Source organism: Triturus cristatus, chromosome 6 (assembly GCF_964204655.1).
Source record: "Triturus cristatus chromosome 6, aTriCri1.1, whole genome shotgun sequence".
NCBI classification, from domain to species: Eukaryota; Metazoa; Chordata; class Amphibia; order Caudata; family Salamandridae; genus Triturus; species Triturus cristatus.
In genome coordinates, this window is record NC_140589.1 from 720,028,172 (window position 1) to 720,053,217 (window position 25,046).

The following is a 25,046-nucleotide window of genomic DNA, read 5'->3' on the forward strand; positions in this document are numbered from 1 at the left end:
AAATATGGCTGTGCCTTTAGTGGGAGCAGATAGTTGATTTCAAATTCACATTAAAGTACACATTAAAGTAGAAGCCATGATCATTGATAACTTTATTCTAACTGGTCCGATCATTTACTGTCTGTATCTCAAGCTGCCGTAGATTAGCAAAGAAGCTTGGAATAGTGGGGTCAGACTAGGCATATTGGCACTTTGGCATTTCCCAACTGGGTTGCAGGCTGGTGGCCATTTTCACAACTGTTTGGGGCTAGTTTGAACATTTTCCGCAACAATGATTTTGGATTCCAATCCGTCCCTGCTGAATATTAATCCTTGTCATTGTCAAGCCGTCAGTAGAGCAGGGCTGACTCCACTTCTCAGCCTAGACATGTATTGGGCTTCAGTACGAGGTCACTGTCATCTCCCCTGTAACTCCGCCTCCTCCGAAGGTATCAGAGATTATAAGTGGGAGACTGAGGGTCTTCTTCACACAGTTAAATTATGGGGGAATTGCTAATTCCGATCTTGAGTCCCAAGGAAATTACTCATTTTCCAGCAGGTGGGGTTTCTGGGTGCAACACCACAGATTTACAGTTATTGGAGATCTTGTAATCCCGGTTCTACTGATACACCTTGTTACAGACCTAATCAGGATTACAGAGCCCTCATTATGTGATCCCCTATGTTCTGAGCTGCTGAAAATAGCCACTGATGTCCTGAGCCATCTGGCCCTGAAGATGAACCCCAGACTTAAAACACATGCTCAAAAGCGAAGGTTTTCATAGAGAAAAGCCTCCAGATGAAGCCAGGGCAAACACAAGGAGATGATGGATGGAGCGCTGACACTTTTCAGACACTCACCCCCAGTCACAGATCTGGGTTGAATCCATCATCATTCTTTAGCTCACTTCGCCACCTCAGTTCAGACCCAGCTATATGCAAATCAGTCTTGACCCTGTGCCCCATGGGAACAGTCCAGCCCGAACTGCCAAGCCAGGTCTTCCCTGAACCGGAAACAAGCATTCTGGGACCGGTTTTTGGGTAACACCCTTCATCAGCCAGGCTAGCTTGAATCCAGTGGCAAAGTGAGCAAGGGACCCACGTCTGGGCATACCCTGCCAATTTAGGGCAAACAAAGCAAACACAAGGAGATGATGGACGGAGCGCTGAAACTTTTCAGACACTCACCTTCAAATGATGGACGGAAGCCAAGCTGTCGAATAAATGTTACAAAAGAGATGACAAAGATTTAAAAGAATCACTCAAGAGCTATCGCAGAGAAATACAAAAGGCTGAACCCCCATTCTAGCCCAAAAAAGATCCTGTCAGTACACTATCAGGTCAAAGAGCTTTTCAGAAAACATCGACAACAAAGTCATGAAATTAAATATGAGGGTATTTCCTTGAAGTAATCCTCTCTCACTATGAGCACTGTGATGGTGGTTAGTAAATACAGAGACCGCATAAGGCAAGATGGTTATAGGCGGCTGGAAAGTGGGCATCCAAGGCCAGGCACATTCTTTCTTAGGCAGAGACCCATTGTGTGTCTGCAATGTGTATCCCTTCAGTGTGGGTCCATTGGTCCCCAGAGAAGGATGCCATCATGGCACTAAGGGAGAGTAAGGTGATGGTGAGGCATCTCCAGCAGATGGGGACATTGCTCCCATGACAAAGTCCTCACTGAGCTCCTGTGTCCTGACAGTAAACGTGACCACTCAGAATTCACTGGCCCGGATTCACAAAGCTGTTGGCACAGCTAAGTTACTTCCAAATGTAAGGAACTCACCAAAGGTGACGCGTCAGTTAAAAACCTTTCTACCCCAGGATAGAGTAATGTTACCCGTGAGTAGATCACAAACTGAAGGTGGGCTGGATGCTGCAAAGCGTGGTTTGCACTCCTTTTGTCATCACCCACAAATGTGAGTTTCTGGGAATTCACACACTTCTCTCTGATCTCGTCCCGCCCTCTAGGTGGTCAGATATGTACTGCTGCCAACGGCAGAAGTAAATCCCTTTTCAAGTTTTGAAAGAGAACATTACGCCAGTGTTAGGGCAACTGGTTTCTCCATAGGGTAAAATAGTTTCACTGTGGGCAGAAAAATGATTGTGCTATCGCTTAAAGGTGCTGGCATTTTAGTAAGTTATGCCAGTAGAAATGCCAATGCTTACCTTAGCTATTAATTCAGATATCGTTTTCTCAACCCTTGAAACTGTGTGTAATCTGGAAAAGTTTTAGGAACTGGGAAAAGATAAATTCCCGCGCCCTGCAAGATTGTAGACCTGTGAGTGCATATTTACCGCCCACCATTTTTTGGTGTAACTTGGGGGGGCTGGAAGTGTACAAATAAAAACATTGGTTTGAAGTTTTTTGTTGTTTCAATTTTTCGTGCATTCTTGCTTTTCGAAAGAGAAACGGGAAATTTTAGTTGTTGCAATTTGACACACACTTTACACCTTCGGATTTGTCCACCAACGCCTCCTGGCTATGTATTGCTAGTAAGAAAACTTGCTGTACACGAGCAGGACTGTTCCAACGTATAACTGTGTCACACACACTAAAATAAAAGTGTTAAAAGAGCGTGTAAATGATATTCTTTTGGAACAGCATTGGAAAGATATCTTATCGCTCTTTTTATTTATTAATAAAAGTATCTATGTAGAGGGACTATGCATGTTCACTTGTTTTTGCATGCATTGGTTTGTGTGTAATTTTTCTTTATTTTTTTTACTCCTGTCGTCGAATAAATCCGCAATTAAACATCTGCGATCTAGTTGATACAGTACCATATAAAAAATCCAGAAATAAATGTAAAGAGTAAGATAATCTTGATAAATTCAAACCTGGTAGTAAGCATTGAAGCAAGCTTGCTATGTTGAATTCAGACCAGAGGCTAAGCTACGGTACATGCAAAGTCACTTTTAAATGGAAGTTTGAGGCCAAGTGCCACCGGCCCTTAGAGGGTAGCTGAGTGTGGCATGCAGGTCACAAGTGTGAATCACGCCAGGGTCCATTCATCCCTTCATCCACCCGAGCTCATTAACTAAAGCAGCTTTAAATTCGGTAATAGCGCCAAGAAACTGAAAATAAGAAATATGTTATGCTGCGAGACCATATTTGTTATAAAGTACGCATGATTATTGACAGTTCTGCAGATTTTTGGGCAAATTTGTTTACGGTATCACATTCCAAAATATATTAATAGGGATCTCATCTCAGTAGGAAGGTTTCCACGCATGCGCGATAGATAAAAGGAAGAAGTAGCCACGGCTCTAAAATGCCGCCTCAGTATACGTTGATTCACCCAAAGCCTGCTAAAATTGACTATCGTTCTTGAGCTATGAGTCTAGACAACCTCTTGGTGCTTCGCCCCTCTGCTGGCTGGAACTTGGTTTGCTCTTGGATCCAATATCATATGCCGGTCAATGACATACATGCAGAAATCATGAGAACGTTACGCCACCTTGAAATGATGCTGAACCAGACAGATAAGCCACATGAAGACCTTATGTGCTTTGTCTGCATAAACCCCAGGAATGACTAAGTTGTTTGAAGGCCAAAGCCAGTAGTTCTGGCTTTAATGTGTTAACAACATTTGTGCATGCATTTATTTGCATGTTATCTCAATATTGCTAAATCTCCAGATCTTGGCTAAGATTTTTTTTAAATATATATTTTTATTGTGGTATGAAATAGCAATTACAAGTAACATCTCAACTGTCCCCCCCCCCCCCCCCCCCACACCTCACCACATGAAGGAGCGGGCTACAGTGTCAGCCTTTAAATGTCTAATTAGGTCCAACAGCAACATAGTCCAGGTAACATCTGACAAACGTCTTATACATATGTAGCATTACAAGTAATATCAAATGGCAGTACACAGTTAAGGTTCCACCTCATCTAAGCTAAGTTTTTTAAATAGAAAGCTGAGGAAGCACAGTGGATAAGAGAGGTGAACACATGTGGGAAATTCATGTAAAGGCAAATAACTGGAAATAAGAATAAGCAGACATGGAAGGGCAGGTGGAAAGAAAACAGAGGTGGAAGAACAATGGGGAGGACAGATAGGGATGACAAAGACGTGAATCTTGACTAAAACCATTAATAAAAAGAAGCTGTTGCTGCAAAAAAGATAACATTATTAATTTTTGTATACAGTGCATGTATGAGATAAAGAATTCATCTTGTGGTGATTCACTGTACTTTTGAGATGTGTAATAGTCCCTCAAGCATTGCAATGCAAGCATTCCATGGGAGGCCGTATGATGCACCAAACATTCATCAATAAGACCTCCTTCTCGTTCCCAAAACAAGACACGTATTGAAACTTTAAAAGTGATGAAGGGTCTGCACCAAAAGTAGACTCCAAGAGATACATAAAGATTTAGGGTCTGATTTAGATATCAGCGGACTGGTTACTCCATCACAAATGTGACGGATATTCCGTCCACCGAATTACAAGGGCCATTGGAAATAATGCAATCATAATACAGCGGGCTGGATATCCGTCATGTTTGTGACGGAGTAACCCGTCCGCCGAACTCTAAATCCGGCCCGTAGATTCTTATTAACTGAACGATTGGAGAGATGCTCTGCAGGTACTTTGGCAGTCCACTATGAAATATCCCTGTACTAAGTAGTATTTTGGAGTGGGTGAGTAATTCTAGACTAGGAGTCTGGTTCTATGAGAATTGAAAAAAAGGCAGGAATGTAATATTGAAATAAGTTGCGAAAGAGACCGTAGTGAAGGGACCAAACTATCATGCCAGCAGTAGTGGTAGAGCCGTGCATGGCAACTGGTTTAAATTAAGCCTAAGACAAACATAAGGTAGCAGTACTTTTTGCAAACCAGTGGTAAAACATGGAGACTGTGCTAAGACTGCAAACCTAGAGCAGGAATGGAAATGGCGTACTAGTTATGTCTGTTATTTTCAATCTCTCTCCATGCCTATGTCTTCGAGCGGTAAATCCATTTTGCTTGATGCCTTTTCTGTATCGTTGCTTGAAACCACATTAGGAAGGTAAAACAAGAAGTCGGGTCATGAAAAAATGGACCAAGTCCATTGGTTCACCATTTTGTGTTTAGGGTTTTATCAATGAGTGCAAAGGGCAAGATGAGCCGAGTTACCTGCACTGTTAGAAGTCCTCCACTTGGACTTCAGGAGTAGGCCTCAGTGTATTTGTGAATTCCTCTGCTCACTTGCCGGAACCATTCTCTTGACTGGACCCGTTTCACAAACATAAGATATTCGAGTGAGTGCTTGATATGTATTAGGTGTCTGCGCCATCAGAAGTATCCAGAGATGTCGTTTCTATAAACTGTAGTTTGATCTGCCCGGCGCTCGGTTACAGTCCTTCATAGGCCTGTTGGTGATACTCAATACTCCTGGATTTGGGAAACGAGCTTATCTGATACCTTCTGAAAAAAGAGCCCTTGGTTTTCTCTGTTACCAGTTAAATAACTCAACACATCTGGTAGGACTGTGGGCTCATTGTCTTTCCAGCTCTTTGCGGCTCATATTGCTGCAATATTTCGTGTGTATCTGGTTACTACAGGCGGGAACACGATAAATAAATGGAATATATTTTAAAAGTCTTACAAATTTCCAGAACTGCATTACAAGGTAAAACGTTGTGTACAATCGCAACAGCATTCCAACAGCAAACTTCAAACTTGCATAATGTTTCAAATAAAAGTAAAAACCCAAAAATATTATTGAGAATTATCAGCGTGAGCGAATGAGAAGAGGATGTCTGTGCTGCCGTGAAATGAAGAACATCTGAGATGCTGAGACGTATCATGTGATTTAGGGCTGTATCCTTCAGCAGGAGGGCTTGGGTTACAATTATGATAAAGACTGAAATGCAATCCTTTAATTCAATCAGAACTCGGCAAAATTATAGGAAGGCAAGACAGGGGATCGGATGGCCCTGGAACGGCAGTATTAGGAAATTAAACATTTGAGAAACTAAAACTTTACAACCTGCTAAAGCGGATTGGCAGATATGATGTTCTATTCGGAGGTGGCTGCAGGAAGGTCCGAAAATGTCCATTAACCCACCACTCAGGTTTACGTTTTTGTCAAATAAACATGTACCCACCAGAATGAAAATGAAGTAGCTACAGCTCGAAAACTAAAGCTTCAGCAGCTGTTTCAGTCCTTATTTTTTAATAAAAACCAAAACAATAAATAAGTTCAGGGCCAAATGTTTTCGTAGAAGCCCGCCAACAGTGCTGTTCAATGCTTGGGTTGTAGAATACCACGGCTGCTTAGTCTTGATTCCACCTTGCGTCTCTTTCTTCCTGTCTCTTTATCTCACTTTTGCAAGTTCTTTTTTCGCCTCAGCTTTCAATGCCACTGTTTTGCTATCTTTCACATCTTCCTTCTTTCTTCCTTTTCTCCATTTTTTCCTTTCTTTCTCTTGCTTTATGTCAGCGTCTGATAAAAAAATAAAAATGTCCTGTCCCAAAAAATGAACACTGAGTTGTCTGGAAGTTACTCAGTGCACTTTTTCAAATAGTAAGTCCAGCCAGGCTGTGTCAGCTTCTTCTGTGCCTCCAGTACTGACAAATAAAAAAATTCCTAGCTATTGTAACAGAAAGTTTTCATTCTATTAAGGACACGAAGGCGAGGATTACGCGTTTTACTTTCTTCACTTTATTAAACAGCAGCCATTTTAAAGAAACACACAAAAAACTTCATTCCCATAACTCTTAGGGAAAAAGTCAACAGATCAACAACAGATAATGTCCAATCAGATGCCTTTAGCTAAACCAACCACAAAAGTAAGCGTCTTAGATTTAGCTGCATGGCTCTTCCCAGCACAAAACCGGTCTGGTCTGGATGGACCAGGCTGGTGATCACACACAGGAGTTTGGTGGCCAGAATCTTAGCTAGGATCTTGCTCTCCGTGTTTAGCAATGATGGCAGCCGATATTAGGAACAGGTGTCCATCAGCCACCCCTCCTTAGGTATCACTACTATTATTGCATAGTTGAGGTCCGGTGGCAGAGCACCCTTGTCATGTGTCACATCAAACAACTTGAGGAGGTGCAGATTAAGCCCCTGACGACTTCCACCGGTGACATTGCTTGTTCCGCCCCTCCAGCCTCTTCCACCATGAGGGCCACCTCCAGATCGACATGGTCTGTCTCGTCCAGTACCAGAACCAGGACCTCCCCAAGGAAGGCCTTAATGTCCTCCTCCGACCGAACCCGGCGCACTGTAGTAACTTGTGAATGCCCATGCTATCTCCATATCTGTCTGCGCTATGTCTCCCTCCTCCATCCACTCCTCCGCCACCCAGCGCAATGCCTCCTCTCTTCTCCCTAACCAGACCAGGAGTCGACCCGCCTTGTCTCCCATATCATACAATTTTCTCCGCCCCCCCAGATAGTGTTAAAAGTCAAAAGGTTTGCATGCTGGAGTTTCCAAGAAGGCTGTCTCTTTGAGATTAATTGTGAATAGAGTGGAACACTGGTCTCCTGGACACCTCTGCCTGTCCTGCCCGATGTTTTAAATAAAATCAAGAATAACCCGACCCAAACCATCCTAGTGACTCCGGACTAAGCAAGTAGAGTGTGGTAGCTGAAACTTTGGGGCTCGAGCATCTGTCCTCTGATCAGGCTACCGCTTCAGGAGGATCTCGTATCGCTGCGGCATTTCTAGGGACTGCATCGGAGCATATGCAATCTCCACCACCATACATGAAGTTTGAGCGATGGCAGTTGACTACATTCGATCTTCCTCCCAAGGTCGGGGATGTCATCTTTGCTACATGGCACCCTCTAAAAAGCGTGTCTGTGCCGGGCGTTAGGACAAGTTTGTAGCCTGGCATGGCACGCGGAATATCGACCTGTTACAGGTCAAGCTGTCAGATGTTTTGTTATTTGTTTTATCCGTGGCCCAGCAAGGACATGCTGTGGCTGCCTTTAAAGATTATTTGTAAGCCTTATATGTTTTTTTCATATTTACCGGACGGACAGTCCTTGCCCCAATCACCTGTTGTGATGAGGTTTCTAGCAGGTTCGACTTGTTTGTTTCCTTCCAAGCCCATTGTGATGCTACTGTGGGATCCTGATTTGACTCCCACTTTCCTCCTGTGCACGCCATTCAAGCTCATGCACAGCTGTCCATTACGTCTCCTGACTCTGACAACTGTGTTTCTAGCTGTGGTGACCTTGGCTTGTTGTGTCAACAAACTCCAAAATTTCTCTGTGCCTCCATCTTATACCACCGTTTTTCCAGACAAAGTGATACTACAGACCAAGCCCTCTCTGCCAAAAAATGTTACTGCTCTTCACGTTGGACAATCCATCACTTTTCTAATGTTTTTGCCACACCTCAACCCTTGAAAGAAGCAAGGCTTTATTGACTAAACCCTAAAGGAGTTTTGAATTTCTACAATGATTCCACCAAAGACCATCAGGTTTGTAGGTTTCTCTGGGGCAAAGAAAGGCAAAGCAGTGAAGAAAATTACTTTGTCAGGTGGATAGTCCTCTGCATCAAAACCTGCTATGCACTGGCCAAAAAACAGCCTCTGAAGGGTTGAGAGCCATTCCACCAGGGCTAAGGTTTTTACCGCTGTTCTGGCATTGCAGAATGTCTATCAGGCTGTTATATGGGCATCATTACGCACATTCACAAAGCACTACTGCCTTGACAATCACATTTCACAGGAAGGGCATTTTCTTGTTCAGTTCTGCAGGACCTGTTGATCTGATGCATTCCACAGACCCACCACCTTGGGAGGTACTGCTTTGGTATCTATTTGAAAGGTGAGGAATCTGTGGTTAGAAGTATCCCTCAGAAGATCAAACCACTTACCTTTGATAAGGCTCTTTCTGGTGCACACTCTGTCAAGTGGCAGATTCCTCTTTGCCCTCCCGCCACCCTGTTCTGTGGAATAGTCTCTTTTCTAATGTAAAAAGGTCCCAATTTCTGACTCTGCACAATGGAACCTCTTATTATTGTTAGACTCTGAGCATACCGCAGGAAGAGAGTCAGAAAAGCAACCCCTCGCTTATATGCGACTCCAGTCGTCACTTATGGGGTGGAACAATGTTGGCGCGTAGCCAAGCAGCATCCCCTACCGCAACGCATGAGCAATGCTGTTTAAATCTTCCAGACCCAGCCTGGCACCTTAGGATATTCGCAAGCTGAGGAATCTGCGTTCAGTAAGCACATCCACCTGAAAGAGCTTCACCAAAGGTAAGCTATTTATTCACCACATTAAAGGTAGACAAATGAGTGCATGATTAATTATGCACTGGTTAATTGCAGTTCAGCAGAGTGTCCACTTCCATGGAGAAGAGATGGTTCTTAGCCTTTTGATAACCACTGACATCCAGGATGGATGTAGAGAGATTAAGAGCCTGATGTACACAGAGTAGTCAAGGTGCCTGCACAGCAACTGCTTTGTGATCCGAAGGTTACTTTTTGTTTCAGTAGATGTAGTTCTCCTTTGGAGCACAACTTCTATTTACAGTAAGATTTGCAGAGTCTTAACCTTCTAACATGAATGTGACAGAGTTCTGTTTGCGAACCCTACTTGGTGGGACTGCAATGATGGAGGCGTGCAAGGGACAGAAGGCCAAGTGGCGGCTACAACTATAAAATACTACTTAGGATATTTACTGCTCCCTAGGGTGTGGCACTTCTCTCCCCATATCAACATCCTCGAGCAAAAAAAAAAAGGAAGGACTTCCTTTCTGCTGAGGTGAACATCAGCAACCAATTGAGCTGCTCTCAGTACGAGAGCTGTTCCAGGATTGGTGAGAACAGGCTAACCCATTTTGAGGCTGGGGGCCTGTGACCGCATTCTCCCTGCTGTTTCACAACCGTGGGCTTGCTTGGTGCCCACTGCACATGTCAGACTGGTCGTAGCAAACCAAGCTTCCAACTTGCCATGCACACTGCAGGGGCACGTGTAATCCTCCAATCGCAGGATTCAGCCCCGCCCCCTGCACTCAAATGGTGCTTCTAAGTAAAATGGCATTGACGTGCCATTTTACTTATTTGTGTGTGCCTGCAGCAGGGGGGGGGGGGGGCAACGCTCCTCCGCCCTCCAGGAGGAGCTGCCCCTGAGAAGACCTCTATCTTTGCATTCTAAATTACAAAATGACACTTTTTTTATTGCTGTCTTTCTCTTTCCCTTAAAGAGACATTGCCTACAATACAATAAAAAAGAATTGGTGTGATGCAAATGACATTTTGAGGGAGCATACTGCTGTCCGCTGAACCACCTGAGTGGCCACAGCCCAGCTTACAAAGAGGAAGTTATCCCTCACGGACAGCTTTCACTTTGCAAATTGATACCACCCTTTTGGGTGTTGGTATCCAATTAATGGTTGTGTTTTCTATTGATTGTTATTTTCAGTGGCGAGGAAATGGGGGCAAACATTTCATGCCTTCTTTTTTAAAGATTTGTAATGGGTTGTATTTTGTGATCTCAAAGTCTGTGGTTTTAGGAATAGCAGGCTTTGGGAATAGCAGGCTTTGGGAATAGCAGGCTTTGGGAATAGCTGGCTTTGGGAATAGCAGGCTTTGGGAATAGCAGGCTTTGGGAATAGCTGGCTTTGGGAATAGCAGGCTTTGGGAATAGCTGGCTTTGGGAGTAGCTGGCTTTGGGAATAGCAGGCTTTGGGAATAGCTGGCTTTGGGAGTAGCTGGCTTTGGGAATAGCTGACTTTGGGAATAGCAGGCTTTGGGAATAGCAGGCTTTGGGAATAGCAGGCTTTGGGAATAGCAGGCTTTGGGAATAGCTGGCTTTGGGAATAGCTGGCTTTGGGAATAGCTGGCTTTGTGACAACAACATCTATTAGTACGCCAGGCCATTAACGTGGAAGATCGGAGGTATCCTGTCTTGACCCAGCAAAGGGAAGACTGTGGAACATGAAGGGCAGTATGTGAAAAATAACTATAGAAATAAATTGTGCAGATATTTCTACATAAAGACATGTACATGTTTGAAATATATGCATCAACACATGGATTGACATAAGTACACCTGTAAAGGCAGAAGGCCAACAAGGACACGTGACCAAATCAGACTAAATGTGAAGAAAAATGTTTTTTTTAACTGAGTGCATCAAATAAGTTAGTGTATAATGTAGGCAAGCTATCCCTTTAGAACTGTGGAAAATCTGCAAACTTTCTTTCCAAATAATATGGCTGAGACATTGATTGATCTTTCTTGGCGATCAAGTGGCTTTCCCTCGAGGGATGTTACTCAGGTGTTTTAATAATATGGAAAAAGACCTGTAACAGTAGCAGATTTTAAAATGCATTTGTGGCATTTGATGCCTTTACTGGACATAGATTGTGCTCCGTCAGATTATTGTAATGACCGCGGCATTGTCACCACTTGTAGTTGCAGTTTCTCGAGGTAGCCCTCCTCAAGTCTCTGATTAAGGGTACAGAAGGTTCTAGATGCTGTGGCCGTGATGTACTCCTTGCGTTGGCCATGGACTTCCAAGCAGCAGTGGGACAGGCTCACAGAGCTTCTGCAGGGCCTTCTGGCTTGTTTCCAGTCAGGGAGAAGGCGGCAGCATCCAGCTCCACACTCTGTAGTGGCCAACATCACCAAGTTCCACTCAGATCCTGGTCCGAAAAGTGGTCAACCGGCTGTAGGGACATTGTAGCTCATATTTCAAATTTCAGGTAACTGCGAAGATGTCATTGATAATCCCAGTCAGTGCATCCTCCACATTGAAAGGTTCCAGCCGGTCAAGCTACAGCACAGATTCCATCCTCAGTGAGCATTCTTGGATGGTCATCTCCCTAGAATGCAGTGAGGAGCCTTTACCCATGTGAAAAAGCCCACATCCACCATCCTTGGGCCATTGATATTACCCTCGAGACTGTCTTCAGGAACAAAGAACCAAGGTGGAAGATGTGGGGATGAGAATACAGTCAGTGTTCAGCATCCATTCTCCATCTTGCAACCTATGTTCTTAAAAAAAAATGATTGGTGTGAATGGATATTAGACTTAAATTCTTGTTTGTCCAAGCAGACCTCACATCCATCTACTCCGAATGGTTGCAGAAACAGAGCCTTCCCACACTAATATCCATTAAGGCAAGAAACTTCTTTCAGACGACTGGAGAGGGTCCGAGCCATCCTAAAAATTCTTGGAGTTAGAAAGTTGTTTGCAAACCAGAGTAAAGCCCATGCAGTGGTGCCATGTTCAATGGACTGGGTGAGAAGAGCAGCATGATTGACTATGTCAAAGGCTGCTGTTAAATCCAAAAAGATCAACGCAGTAAGAATGCCGGCATCAGCAGCATGGTCAAGCTCTAAGACAGTGGTAAGTTTAGTGCGATAACATGCATGAAAACTCATCTGAGAGAAATGCAAGAGTCTGTTATTATCCGCAAAGCTAGAAAGTTGTTAATGTATCACTTCTCCAATAACGTACCAAGGGAAAGCAATTGAGAGATGGGTCTGTAATTAGACACGTTCTCAGGGTTCAAAGAAGGTTTTTTTAATAGGGGATTTCAAGTGCCTTTTTTTTAAATATCTGGATTGCAGCCTTTACAGAGGGAAGAATTGATCATAGCTTTGACCCAGCTTGCGTCTAGCATAAGATATTCCTTATGCAGGAGAACTAGGACATGGTACAGAGGAGAACCAGAAGGTTTACGTTGAGCTAACAACAGGCTAAATTCCTTGTCATTCAGAGTGGAAAATGCAATTTGAGTGGCATGATTAGAAAGAGGGATAGAAAAATCTGTGGATAGTTGGAGAGAGGGATCCAGAGATGACTGAGTATCATCGATTTTCTTTATGAAACCGTCTGTAATTAAATTGTATTTTAGGTTAGAATTTATAGTCTCCTTCTGAGAAGATGTTCTCATGGAGGTGCTTGATGATAGATAAAAAGGTTTTTTCGGAGTTAGCTGCATTTGAATTAAATCGTTTTAGAATAGAAAACAGAATTATCTTTCTGGATAGGATGTTTGTAATCACTGCTCAGTTTACACCATTCACCCTTGGTACTAGGTTTGTAGCCCCGCAGCCAGTGGCGTTCACTCGCACAAAGCGACAACTTCAGAGCTTTTATCTCTAGTACATACCAGCCATTAGATGGAATCTTTTTCTTGGTAATCAGCTTAATTGGTTGAATCAGCTGAAATAAGATGTCTGTGGAGGATTAAAGCAGAGTGTGGTATTGGAGCACCTGGACCAAAGAAAAAAGGGCTGCATCTGGCTTTGCTGAATGAAATGAAGGTATAAGGTTATTTAACTCCTTTCCCAACACCCTTTTCCAGTTTCTTCGCTCCGTAAGGCAGATCTCTAGGAGTTCAAGGCCCAGAACTTTTGAGTTCCCCAAGCCCAGTTTGAGGACAAGATCAAACCATCTGTGCTTCAGAAAAATGCTAAAAACTAAGGGTCTGATTTAGAGTTAGACTGACTATTATTTACTATGTCAGGGCAATGGAGTAAAGTATACCGTCACCCTAAAGGGAGTGCCAGATTTTGAGATGTCCACCAGGCCAGTGGGCATCATTTGCATTCACAGGAACTATCATCACTGTGGTTTAGATAGATGCATTGGAAATTAGACAAACCGCTCAGTCAGAAAGATGGTGCCATGCGGCAAACTTTCAATTTTTTTTTATTTTAAGAAGAAAATCTCAAAGTGGGATTTTCTTTTTGAAACTTAAAAAAACAATGACTCCCTTACTGTGGGAGTTTTCTCCCATGGCGTGGTGTCATTTTACAGTTGTCACTGTTCCTGGCGAAGAAGGACAGTGAAAACTGGCCATTTGTCAGCCATTCTAAATAGGGTGGACAGACAAATGGCCAAACCTCCCACTGTCCTTATTCTGTCCTTACTCTGCGGGCTGTCTGAGGCGTATGTTGGTGGTGGACACGGAGTAGTCTCCTCCATCGACATATGAAGATCAACTTGACTCTAAATGAGGCAGACGGACCTCCAGTTTGATGGAGATGGAGTACCCTCTACACTAAACTATAAATAAGGCCTAAAGTTATTATAACTGCCCTTTAAATACTTGATAGGCGCCATGCCTCATATTCAGACAGACTCCTACTACCCTAGATTTAATTTGAGGTACCAAGCTGTGAAGTAGCTATGAGGTGATGTGCAGTGCTTTATGAAACTCGTGACCAAATAAATTACAATAAAGTTTGATAGAGGTGTGTTTATTAAGATATATATATATACACAGATTAATATGTATAGTCTTGGCAATATACACTTAATCAGCCACCTCCCACCTGTTCTTTCAGGAAACCACTGATCAGTTAATTGCGCCTCTTAATATTGAGCATTATGGTGCACACACACAATTTTGTGGGCAATGGTTTAATTTATTTTCCTTTATATTGCAGGTTGTGGAGCTTGTATCGAGCGCAATCGGTGATTTGGTGCAAGGCATATATTATGAAAACTCAAATTTATCAGAGGTAAAAAAATCTGAAATATGTTCACTGAAAAATGCAAATATTTACAATGATATAAGTAATATAAAACCATATAGCGCAATGTAAAAGAATCACAAGGCTTTCTATGCATTCACTTTTCCATGTACCACGCTGAGAAACAGCTGTGCTGAATGTATGCTGATGTTGACTTTCCAGGTGATGGCCTTTCTGGCAGGCTGGCCAACCTAGAGGAGAATTGTGATGCACTGAGAGCAAAATGGTTGTTAATAACCTCAAAGTGGCATCCTCCATGGATGCACAGGCTGAAACAAACGTGTGCCATCTTGGGAGAGTAAGATGATAAGAGAGCATGTAGACAACATCATGGAATATAGAACAGGAGAATTAGGAACATTCCGGGCTGTTTATTTTTTTTCAGTACCGTCTTCGAGTTTTCTCCTGCTTAAGCTTGAGCCCTGGTTCTTCCAACACTCCCCTGGAATCATATGCTTAGTTCTGATGGGTATCCACACTTGGGGCCTGATTAAGAGTTTTGGGGGTGCGGGCAGCAAGCCACCGCCACACTGCCGCTCGCCAGATTACAAGTTTTTGTGGTCTGGTGGGCAGAGGGCGTGGCGGTCCCACGGCAGGGCTGTGCAAAAGGCTCATTGTGAGCCTGAAACAGCACCGCCGCCGCCGCCAGTGCACGTTCCTGCACAGGGAGAAATGCACCATGACATGCATTTCTTGCTGTGCAGGAACTGAGGGTGCAAAAATACAGGGGTCTTTCATCTCCGTGCACAGGGGCGAGAGGGGGCCCTGTAGGGTCCCCTTTCTTTCCTCACTGCCAGCCTTTTCATGGAGGATGATTCTCCATGACACCGCTTGCGGTGAGGAAAGTCGTGATATGGTTGGTTGTGCCTCAGGACACAACCAAGCATATTTTGACTTTCAGACCGCTGCGCCGCTGCCTGGGAACGGCGGTTCCCTGGCGGCTGCGGCAGTGCAATGGCAGTCCGACCGGCCAACTCGTAATGTTGGAGTTGGACTGCTGTGAATCTGGCGGTCCTTGGACCGCCAGACTCGTAACTGAGCCCATAATGTGTTCCCCTGGCTAATGCATTTCCATACTTTCCATACCTCATAAGCAGTTACCATGTATACTAAGTAAAACATAGGAACCTCCTTACTAGACAAAGGTTTAGTGGAGCGGCCAAAGCCCTGCTCACCTCAGGATTTATTCTTTTACAACCACGTTGTTGTTTCAAGTAGGGCCTATGTTTTTCAAGGCTTTGTATGTGTGCCTGAGCAGTTTTGTGCACTGGGACCCCCATGGACTACCTTAAGGAATGACCACTCTGCCCGAAAATGCCACGTGCCGCGAGTCCGTATTTGGACCCTTTGTTGGTTTTGGAAGGAAGCCTGACTTCATCAGTACAAGCGTACATGTGAAATGTAGACTTTTTATTGCATGAAATATCAATGGCTCTCCCACTTTGATTTTTCAGTCATGAAGGAGAGGGACGCAGATAGATGAATTGATTATGTTAGTGACATTACTGGGTTTTTTCTATTTGCTCTCTCTTCTCCAATTCCGATTTTGCTGTAAACTTATTATAAAATGTGATAAACAAGTGAATCTCAATATATCAAACGAGAAGACCGTTGCTGGCCGCCTTTCGTTTGTTGCACATCTTATTTTCTGCTTTCGAGGAGTTTCACAAAGACCATTCTTTATAATGAAATCAAACTTCAATCCTGGAAACTGTCTCTGAAAAACTAATTAAATATCACAAAAAGCTATATGCAAAGAGATTCTCCCTGTGAAGCCACACAATTAAAGCGCTTCTTTTAATTTAGAATGCCTTATCATTCAATCAAGCACATTAATTGCAGCAGTTCATTCATAGGCATTACCTGCTAATATAAATGGAAAGCAGTTGTTCCACATTTTATTCATTTGAAGATCAAATTCATTCAGATCGGCCCATGTTGTGAAACAAAGCGAGAGCACGCGCATGGAATAAATGAGTCATTTTAATTCATCATATGTATAAAGTGTGTATTAAGTATCCTCTCATTAGTAGGGTTTAAAGAAAGACATAAAGCATTACTGCCGACCAGATAATTGCATCACATCTCCCAGTACAATCCGCAATCATGGAAATATATATTTTATATAGTATGAAATGTGCAACTCGTTTTATTAAATGTAGAGTGGTTCGAATACCTGAAAATGACTATACTGTGGTGGGGATGGCATAATAAATCATTGTGAGTTTAGTGGGAACTTTCGTTGTAGGGCTACTTTGTACTGGTGAGGCAGGCACATTTTTATCACAGTAGCACAAAGATGGCTTCCTCTAGGATCCAGGTCTTGCTTCATGAGCCTTCCATCAGTATTTTACAACTTCTAGTGGTGGGCAAACTGGTACGCCTGTGGGCAAACATAAGAGTTGGCATGGTTCACTTTGTGTTTGCAAGTGTGTTGTATTAGCCAAATGGAAATTAATAATAATGTATTGATGAGATACTTAAATATAGTCTTGGTGGAAAGAAGGACACATTTCAATCCAGGGTTAATAAAATGAATACAATTGAGGTGGATAATAATTTACATCTGCTGTGGGATAAAAATTTACATCTGCTGTGAACGCCTATAGACCAAACAGATGATAGAATGTGCTAATTGAACTAATCATTTTTATAGTTCTCATTAATCCATGCTCCTATAGTTCCCTGTTCTTTACCCTTCCAAGGGCGCCTTCTTTCTTCAAGGGGAGATCCTAAGAAAACAAAAACATACATTTCTCTTTACTCAGTGTCAGCTGGTAATCTTTGAAAGTGGTGAGAGTAATGCTTGCTAGAAGTTCATTTGTTTTTTTCTAAATTTGCCTTGAGAGTTACCCACATGTTAAGAATTACCTTCATTTTGCCAATGCCAGCATTTTGTTACGGGTACCCCCTTATACCAAGAATTACATAAAATATTCCAGCGCCAGAATTTTAACATTGATATTGCTCAGCAACTATGGGTGGGCCCATATGTCAGAAATTACCTCCAATATTTCAAAACCAGCATTTTATAATGGTTTGCTTTCCCCAGCCTGCCCCTCGGCCCCAACATGCCATGGCTGTCCTCGCTGAGGCAAAGAATTACCTTGAGTATGCCAGCACCAGTATTTTGCCAAAGGTGTTCCCTTAAGACAAGTACTACTTCCAGTACTTCAGAGTCTGAACTTTGCCATGGATGTCCTCCCTCATGCCAAGAATGGCCTCCAATATGCAAGTCCCCGCATTTTTCCACAAACCCCCATGCCAAGCATTACTTCTAGTATGTCAGGGCCTGTCTTTTGCCATTGGTGCTCTTCCTCATGCCAAGAATTATCTCCAATATTCCAGCTTCGGCACGTTGGGTGCCGCTGTAAGCCGAGAATTATATTGAGTATGACATGCTCAGTGGCAGACTCGCAATCAATCCTAAAACACTCAAACAAACATACTTCTTACTCACTCAACACTCTCTCACTTATACCCACTTGCTCTCAGTTTCACTGTCTTTCCCTTCACTAACTTTAGATCACACTCTCACTCATTTTCACTCGCTGTTCTTGCAGACAAACATACTCACTGGTTCTCACTCTCACTTACAAACACACTTACACTCAGTCATTCTTTCACTCTCACTGACTCTGGGCCTGGTGCAAATGCACCTACTGCATGATTGATAGCTACACCCTGACTCACTTTCACAACCTCTCACAATCTCTAATCACTCACTTCTTCTAACACACTCACACTCCTTCACTCACCGTCGCACTCACACTTATTCATACTCTCGCAAACCCAGATTCCCACTCACTTTATCTCTCATTGACTCTCTCAAACACATTCACACACAATCACTCTATCACTCATAAACATGCACAAAGATTTTTTTTTTACTTACTTACTTTGCTTCCTTTGCTGGCATTTCGGAGGCTCCTTGGCAGCAGCAGAGCAAGCCTCTGGCTCTGGACATTAGAACCATTAAGCCATGGTTCCCGGCGAGCTGCCAGAGAGAGCAGCAAGGCCAGGTTTAAAAAGGAAAACATCCACCTCAATCCTACTCCTAGATTCTTGATAGGACTGGAAGCAAGGCCCTACAGGAAGCTGGGACAGTGCTGGGGCTCCTGCCCCTGCTGATCTCTGTGACTTTTCATTGGACTCAGGGATGCACTGATGTGCACCCTGACAGCCACAATTTAGTAGATATACTGTGCTGCCTGAGACATGCACGGTATATCTGCTAAATAAAATAGATTGTGCCTGTCTATGTGAAGCGATCATAGTTGAACTACACCCCTCAGGCATGCGCAATCCAGACAGTAACCTACAGGGTCTTGTGTTTCTAAACAACACTCTGTAGCTGGATCCTGCCTCACCCCCCCACCCCCCCAGGCTGCTTCCTCCTGTCATCATGACCCATGGAGACAAGGCCGAGAGAGCTGACCTGCACACTTGTATTGTTCATGAAAACATGAAAGTCATATTTTCACACTGCTCAGTTAAATCATTAGCAATAGAGACAAGGGGTAGTAAGTAGCGCCTCACAGGAGGCAGGGCTACACCCTGAAGCCGTTGACAAGGAGCCGCCAGGGCTTGCTGGTGTTCAAACTTGGGAACTACAGGTTACACGCTGACGTCAGCAGCAAGAGCTTTATCATTGTGACTGCAATTCCGCCATCTTGTATTTATGCATGGGACATTTCTGTAGCGCGAACATGGCCAAAAGGCAGCAGTGCACTGTACAGGGCCAAAGACAAGCATTAAGTCAACAAGGGATAGGAGAGATTACTGTTCATGCACTGTAAAGTAGTGTTCTTTAACGGGGTCCATCTTGTAACTCTGACTCAATTACAGTAATAAGGTTCACCACAGTTTGTTATGTAGGACCCCCTCTGGTTCACATCCACCCCCTGTACATTCCAGCTATCTTCAACCCTTACGCATAAGGTACCTTTCCTTAACCGTCTGTGTGTGGGATTCCTTTTTTGTTAGATGGTCTGTCCAGTGAAAAGAAAACCTATATTTCTCTTTACTCTTTCTTACATAACCAACAACCACCAACAATAAGGATTCAAGGAAAATTAAATGATCTTGTTTGATGATTCTCTCTCACAGGATGTCTATGTGATGTAAACCAGGTTTGAAAGTTCATCACGCGGATTTTGGAGGCTGAATCCAATGCTGCCAATGTATGCCCTGCAATCAACCTCATTGGTTGCATGTCAGTCAGTCCAAACATCACTTCTAGACAAGAACGGCATGAGAAGTTATGTGGACAAACCGTTGCAGTTGAATGAAGAGTAAAGTTCTCTGCATTGTGCTCCGTGTTGGTGGAGTGAAAGCCTGGGAGATTCTTATATGTCCACTTCTGGATGGAAAGAACCACACACCACTTGTCAATATCTTTCATTCCTCCCAGTAAGCGACTTCAGAATTGCTGTTGAAGAATTATCACATACGGACCATGGTAACGCCCTGCTCCATTGTCTCCCAGGCTCCACACTTGCCCACATTAAAGGCTTCCTACATGTTGCAGTTCGCCACATCAAAGGCCTGAATATATATATGACCATATCACCCCCTGCCCCTGAAGGAACTCCACTGACTTCTGTTGCTGTCTTGCACAATCTTAAAAAATCTGCGGCATTATCTACGAAGCCATCACTGGCATCTCTGCCGCCCCAGCACAAAGAACAGTGATACAGGCACTGATCCTCTCCCAACTGGATTACGGCAACATTCTATATCTAGGTACTACCAAGGGTGCCATCAATCGACTGCAGCTAGTCCAAAATGCACCCCCAGCACTCCTTTTAAAGACACCAAAGTTCACCTCTACAGCTAAGCTTTTGCATGAACCCCACTGGTTGCCAGTGGAAAGAAGAATTTATTTAAAACTACGCTCTATGCACAAACTACGATCAGACACTGGCCCTAAGTGTCTCAGACACTAGGTCTCGCCCTATCAACCACATCACTCCTTACGATCTACCAACGCCAACCTTTCTTCAGTTCCTAGAGTTAACAGAACACGTCTAAGAGGCCTCGCATTCTCCTTCTTGAGACCCAAACTATGGAACACAGTGCCACAATCATTGAGATCCTGTCAATCATCTTTCGAAAACAATTGAAAACCTGGCTGTTTGAGTAAACCAACCCATCAGTTTAATAACGTACATTGTGAAGGCCTAGCACCAGGAAACGCATGTGGGTAACTGCGCGCTCTACAAAACTTCATTAAGAGTAAATATTCATAATCTCTGCCTTTCTGACTGGCAAGCTTACCACCTTTTGTGGTTGTCAGCACCCCTGCAGCCAGAAAACCATCAGGTTGGAAACAAAGAAGTTAAATTAAAAACAAGCCAACAGGCCTCCTCCATTTAGGTACCCTATATTTGGAACAACATCCCTGTTTCCATCAGTATCCCCCCAACCATACTCCTATTTAGAAAAGAGCTGAAGAGACACCTCTTTACTGCATCACAAAGAAGTAACAATTCATGTCAACTCTCAGAACCAAGCTTTCCCTTGACTGTCCTTTTGACTTCTTCTTCCCTTTCTCCTTGTACAGTGCTCTGCAGAATTTTGGCTAGGTTTGCACAACACAAATATCAAATGTTTACTTCCATACATACTCTTTCTTTTTCTTCCGGGGCACTGTATGCAAACACATTTGTTATTGTTGCTTGCCACTTGTTCAGCGCACAGTCTACCCTCAGTGTGGCAAGACACCTTTTATTTTGTATTCCAGAGTGTTACTTTCTAGATGTTTCCATCACAGACTGAAATTCAAATCATTTTTCGATATGCTGACTAGCATCTCATCACGTGTCACACACTTGGGGCTAAACTCGTGCACCCCAAACTACTCTGGTTAGGCCCCCGACGGTTTTTAGGTGGGTAAGAAGTGAGACAGAAACTTTAGCACATGCAATACTGCTTTGTCAAATAATCTATAGTCTGGTTAATTTAATAGGAAAGCATTCAGGGAACAAATCAACATTTGGATGTTTGGATTCGACGAGTTCTATAATCTTGGATCACATCATCTTCACAGATGAAATCTTGATTTTTTCAGGCGTGTGGTGTTTGAAGTCCTAGATAGAGAGAACTTATTTTAGTTCAGTTTGTCTTCAAAGGGGGAGCACTCAGGCTCACTGATCACATTGTCAGGGCAAACCACATTTAACTTGAATTACAGAGGGAAGGAAGCAGGTATCTTCCCATTCTATGTACATGAGAGTTACTTCCAGTCAGATACTAGTGTGCACTCTTCTGTAAGGGCCATGATCTTGACTAGTGTTGTAAGATTTGGCCCGAGTATGGATACTTGCCTCTTTTGATGCTTCCAGAATTTGGTGTCGGTCCTGAATCCTGATATTACCGTACCCTGCTACTTTCCATCCTGACAAGGGGGGAATCACTTTGCAGGAGTTGTAGGAGGGTTCTCTTTATGTGGAAAAACATGTTGGTGAATTAATAAGTAAAATAGCATTTTATCAGTTTTTGTACACTATTACAGGCCATCATTCCATAAACATCTAAGGGCCTCATTTGGATGTCGGTCGGAAAGTGTCCGACTGCAGATCTGAGGCTTTCCGGCCGATATCTAAGGTTTAAAGTCCGACTGCCCCGTTACGAATGTGAGAAGTTGGCCTGGTATATGTTGTCCACTAGTTAAAGTGGGAACCTTGCACCAGGCCAAACGACCCTTATGGTGATTAGGTTAAAGATAACCTTTATGAAAGCTATCCTAGTGGTAGCTATGGAGAGCAGCCTTCAAGTAGCATTATTATTTCCTGTAGGGTCCCGCAGACCCCTTTCTTTCTCCTTTTTTTGTGTATGTATATTTGTCAGGTACAACCTCATGTTATCAGATCTTCCAAACTTTTTAGCAATACGAAGTACTAATAGGGAGTAGGCTTTCCATCAGCCCCCTTCTTCCATTCATTGTGTTTTTCATGGTTTACTACTTCTCGAATGGGCTGTTCATCAATATCACGGCATTTTGATGGTGGTTATGTTGTCCCATTTGTGTTACCATGATGTGTTGGTGGTAGGGCCCTCAAATTGCCTTTTTGTTAGAATGCAGATATGAAACTTAGCTTTGGACCCTCTGAGTGTTCTTAGATATATTTGCTAACTCAATGACATTTTATTTGCGGATGTGTGGCTTTTTTGTTTAGGAAGTACTTGCTATTTGGATGCCTCAGCATTTCATTGAAACAATTTGCTATTCGCTAACTGCCCTATGTTTTGTTTCACTTTGCTGCCATGAAAACATTTGATTTATGGATTTGTGTTCACTAGGTCAAGATGTATGTGCATTTAGGCTGTCATTACGATGCACCAAAAGTATTTTATGGCTAAACGTTTTATAAAATCAATTGATACAATTTTGAAAAAAACGAAAAAAAGATGCAGCAAAAGTACTGGACCTTTGTCAAAAGTTTCTACTATGCAGTATTTTAACACTTACAATAGAAACGTCATCTGCTGACTCCGTTTCGTTATACTCCTGCTTGAAAGTACATCTCAACACTGCGAATGAAGTCTGTTCCAGTAGCAATGCTCGCAGCTTCCATGTTGATCTACCCCAAGGTTTTGCTTCTTTATGGGAACTCCGTTGTTGGATATCTCACACAGTCACCCAAGTATCACTACACACTTCCCTAACAAAAAACAGATCTACTGGCTTTGTCAGTCCTTCTTTTCCTATGTTTCTTCTATGACCTTTTCGCTAGAGCGATACAGGTTCCTTCAGATCCTTCTAAATTGAGGGTGATAGGTAGATAACACCATGGCAAGCCTATAGGCATACCTACAAGCCTTGTATGCCAGTACGTGCCTTAATTGGCTTGAGCTGAACGACGATGAACTAGTAATCTGTGCTCCATATGAACCAGTAATTTCTGACCATCTTCTATAAGAACTGCCCCACTTGCAATGTCAGTGTGACTTATCCATGGATCCAGAGATCAGTGCAGTTTATCTGCAAATCTGCACTCTGAAAAGACTGCATTCTTATTTGTTTCCTCACAAAGTGTCAATAGTTAATGTGTTTGTCTGTAAGAAAATCTATTTGGGATGTTCAAAATCCCTGTTTCAAAGACTACAATTCTTTCGTAATTCTGCGGCTCGTACCCTACTGAAATTGAAGAGGAGCGATTATATCAGTGTTGCACCGCTGGCTTTGAATTGGCTACAAGTTCAGCAGTGGTTAAAGCGGAGCACTACCTAATCAAGTGGATTATCTTTTTTACTATGTACTGCTCAACTCAGCAACTTTGCTCTTGTGAAAGATCGCACAAATTAGCTCCAAACACAAGGACAATTTCCCGCAGCAAACGAACCATTTCCACTTAAGCAGCAACAATGTGCAATATATTTTGATAGATTTGTGAAAACAATCCATAGTTTAGAATAAAACTCAAAACTGGCTCTACCTGCACTATAGTAATGGATCTTTCTACCCAAATATCTTGCCTCACACTGTACCTACCATTGCAAGGCTCTATGATAAAACAGGAGACCGGGGTCCGGACAGCTAGCTGCCGTAGTTCATGTATACCAGTATATCTGATCATCTAAGGAAGAACCTTAGTCACTAGCTGCATGTATAATAAAATTAACTTAAGGCTTATGTGGGCATTAAAAATCCTTTAATGTCTGGTGGAAACGCTACTGAAGAAGTAAAGTCCACAGGCTGACTTTGCTCCACTAAGGGATATTATAGTGGAGGGAATTCAGCTGATGGATTATTCTCCATATTTAGGGTTTCCTCCTGAAATTGAAGGATTTTCATTTCTATCCTTACTTTACATGAGCCCATGGTTCATATTTATAAGTGATGTGCCCATAAAGAGGGTGATACAAGGATAGCCATCCAGCATAAGAACCATTATGTTGTTTTATTATTAAGATAGAAACCAGCAACCAGCAAACGTTTTTCCTGTATTATCACTTAACAAGAGTACACACACAAAAAACATGGTGCCTGTTCTTCTTCACGAAGGATTTGTAAAGTATATTTCTTCCCAATTTACTCCGTGATATAGGTTGAATTGTTTTTTAATCCTATAAATAGTGCCCCATTCATTTAGCTGTTTTGGGTTCCTCAACACCAATAGAGTAATACATTGCATCCTTTCTACCATTTCTGTGATGACTGAGAGAAGTCATTCACTGTAGTGCCTCTCTTAAGAGATTGATGAGATAAAACCATGGAATCGCCGTAAAATACAATTAAATGTCACTGATAAGAAAGGGGTACCAATACTCCTAGGGACCTAATATCCCTCAGCGTGTCTAAAACCCCTGAACCTAATATAAATACTCTAAAAAAAAAAAATACTATAGGCCCAGGCAAATTCGTAATACATGAAAACTCAATTGCTCACAGCTTTCAGCAACTTGACTTGCCTCAATCATATTCAGAATGAGATGGTGGGCGCCTACCTAAAACTCAACCTGACCTAGACAGATTTCCCCCTGTTTACCAACAGCAGCAAAGAACTCCAAATTGAAGCCTGACTCCCTGAGTGGCTTCATCCCTCAGCTAAAAAGGGAATCCCTTGGTACTCACCTCTCTTTGAAAGAGCTTGCAGCCCAGGAAACCAAGACAGCT

At 42.9% G+C, this 25,046-nt stretch overlaps 1 protein-coding gene across 2 annotated transcripts in view; it reads left to right on the forward strand.

Moving 5' to 3' along the window:
• The window catches only part of PDSS2 (decaprenyl diphosphate synthase subunit 2), a 675,726-nt gene that overhangs the window by 511,997 nt on the left and 138,683 nt on the right, over window positions 1-25,046 (forward strand). For both annotated transcript variants that reach the window (XM_085611218.1, XM_085611219.1), the window contains one exon: window positions 14,339-14,413. In XM_085611218.1, coding sequence (XP_085467344.1) covers window positions 14,339-14,413 — 75 coding nt within the window. The remainder of the gene's footprint in view (window positions 1-14,338; window positions 14,414-25,046) is intronic.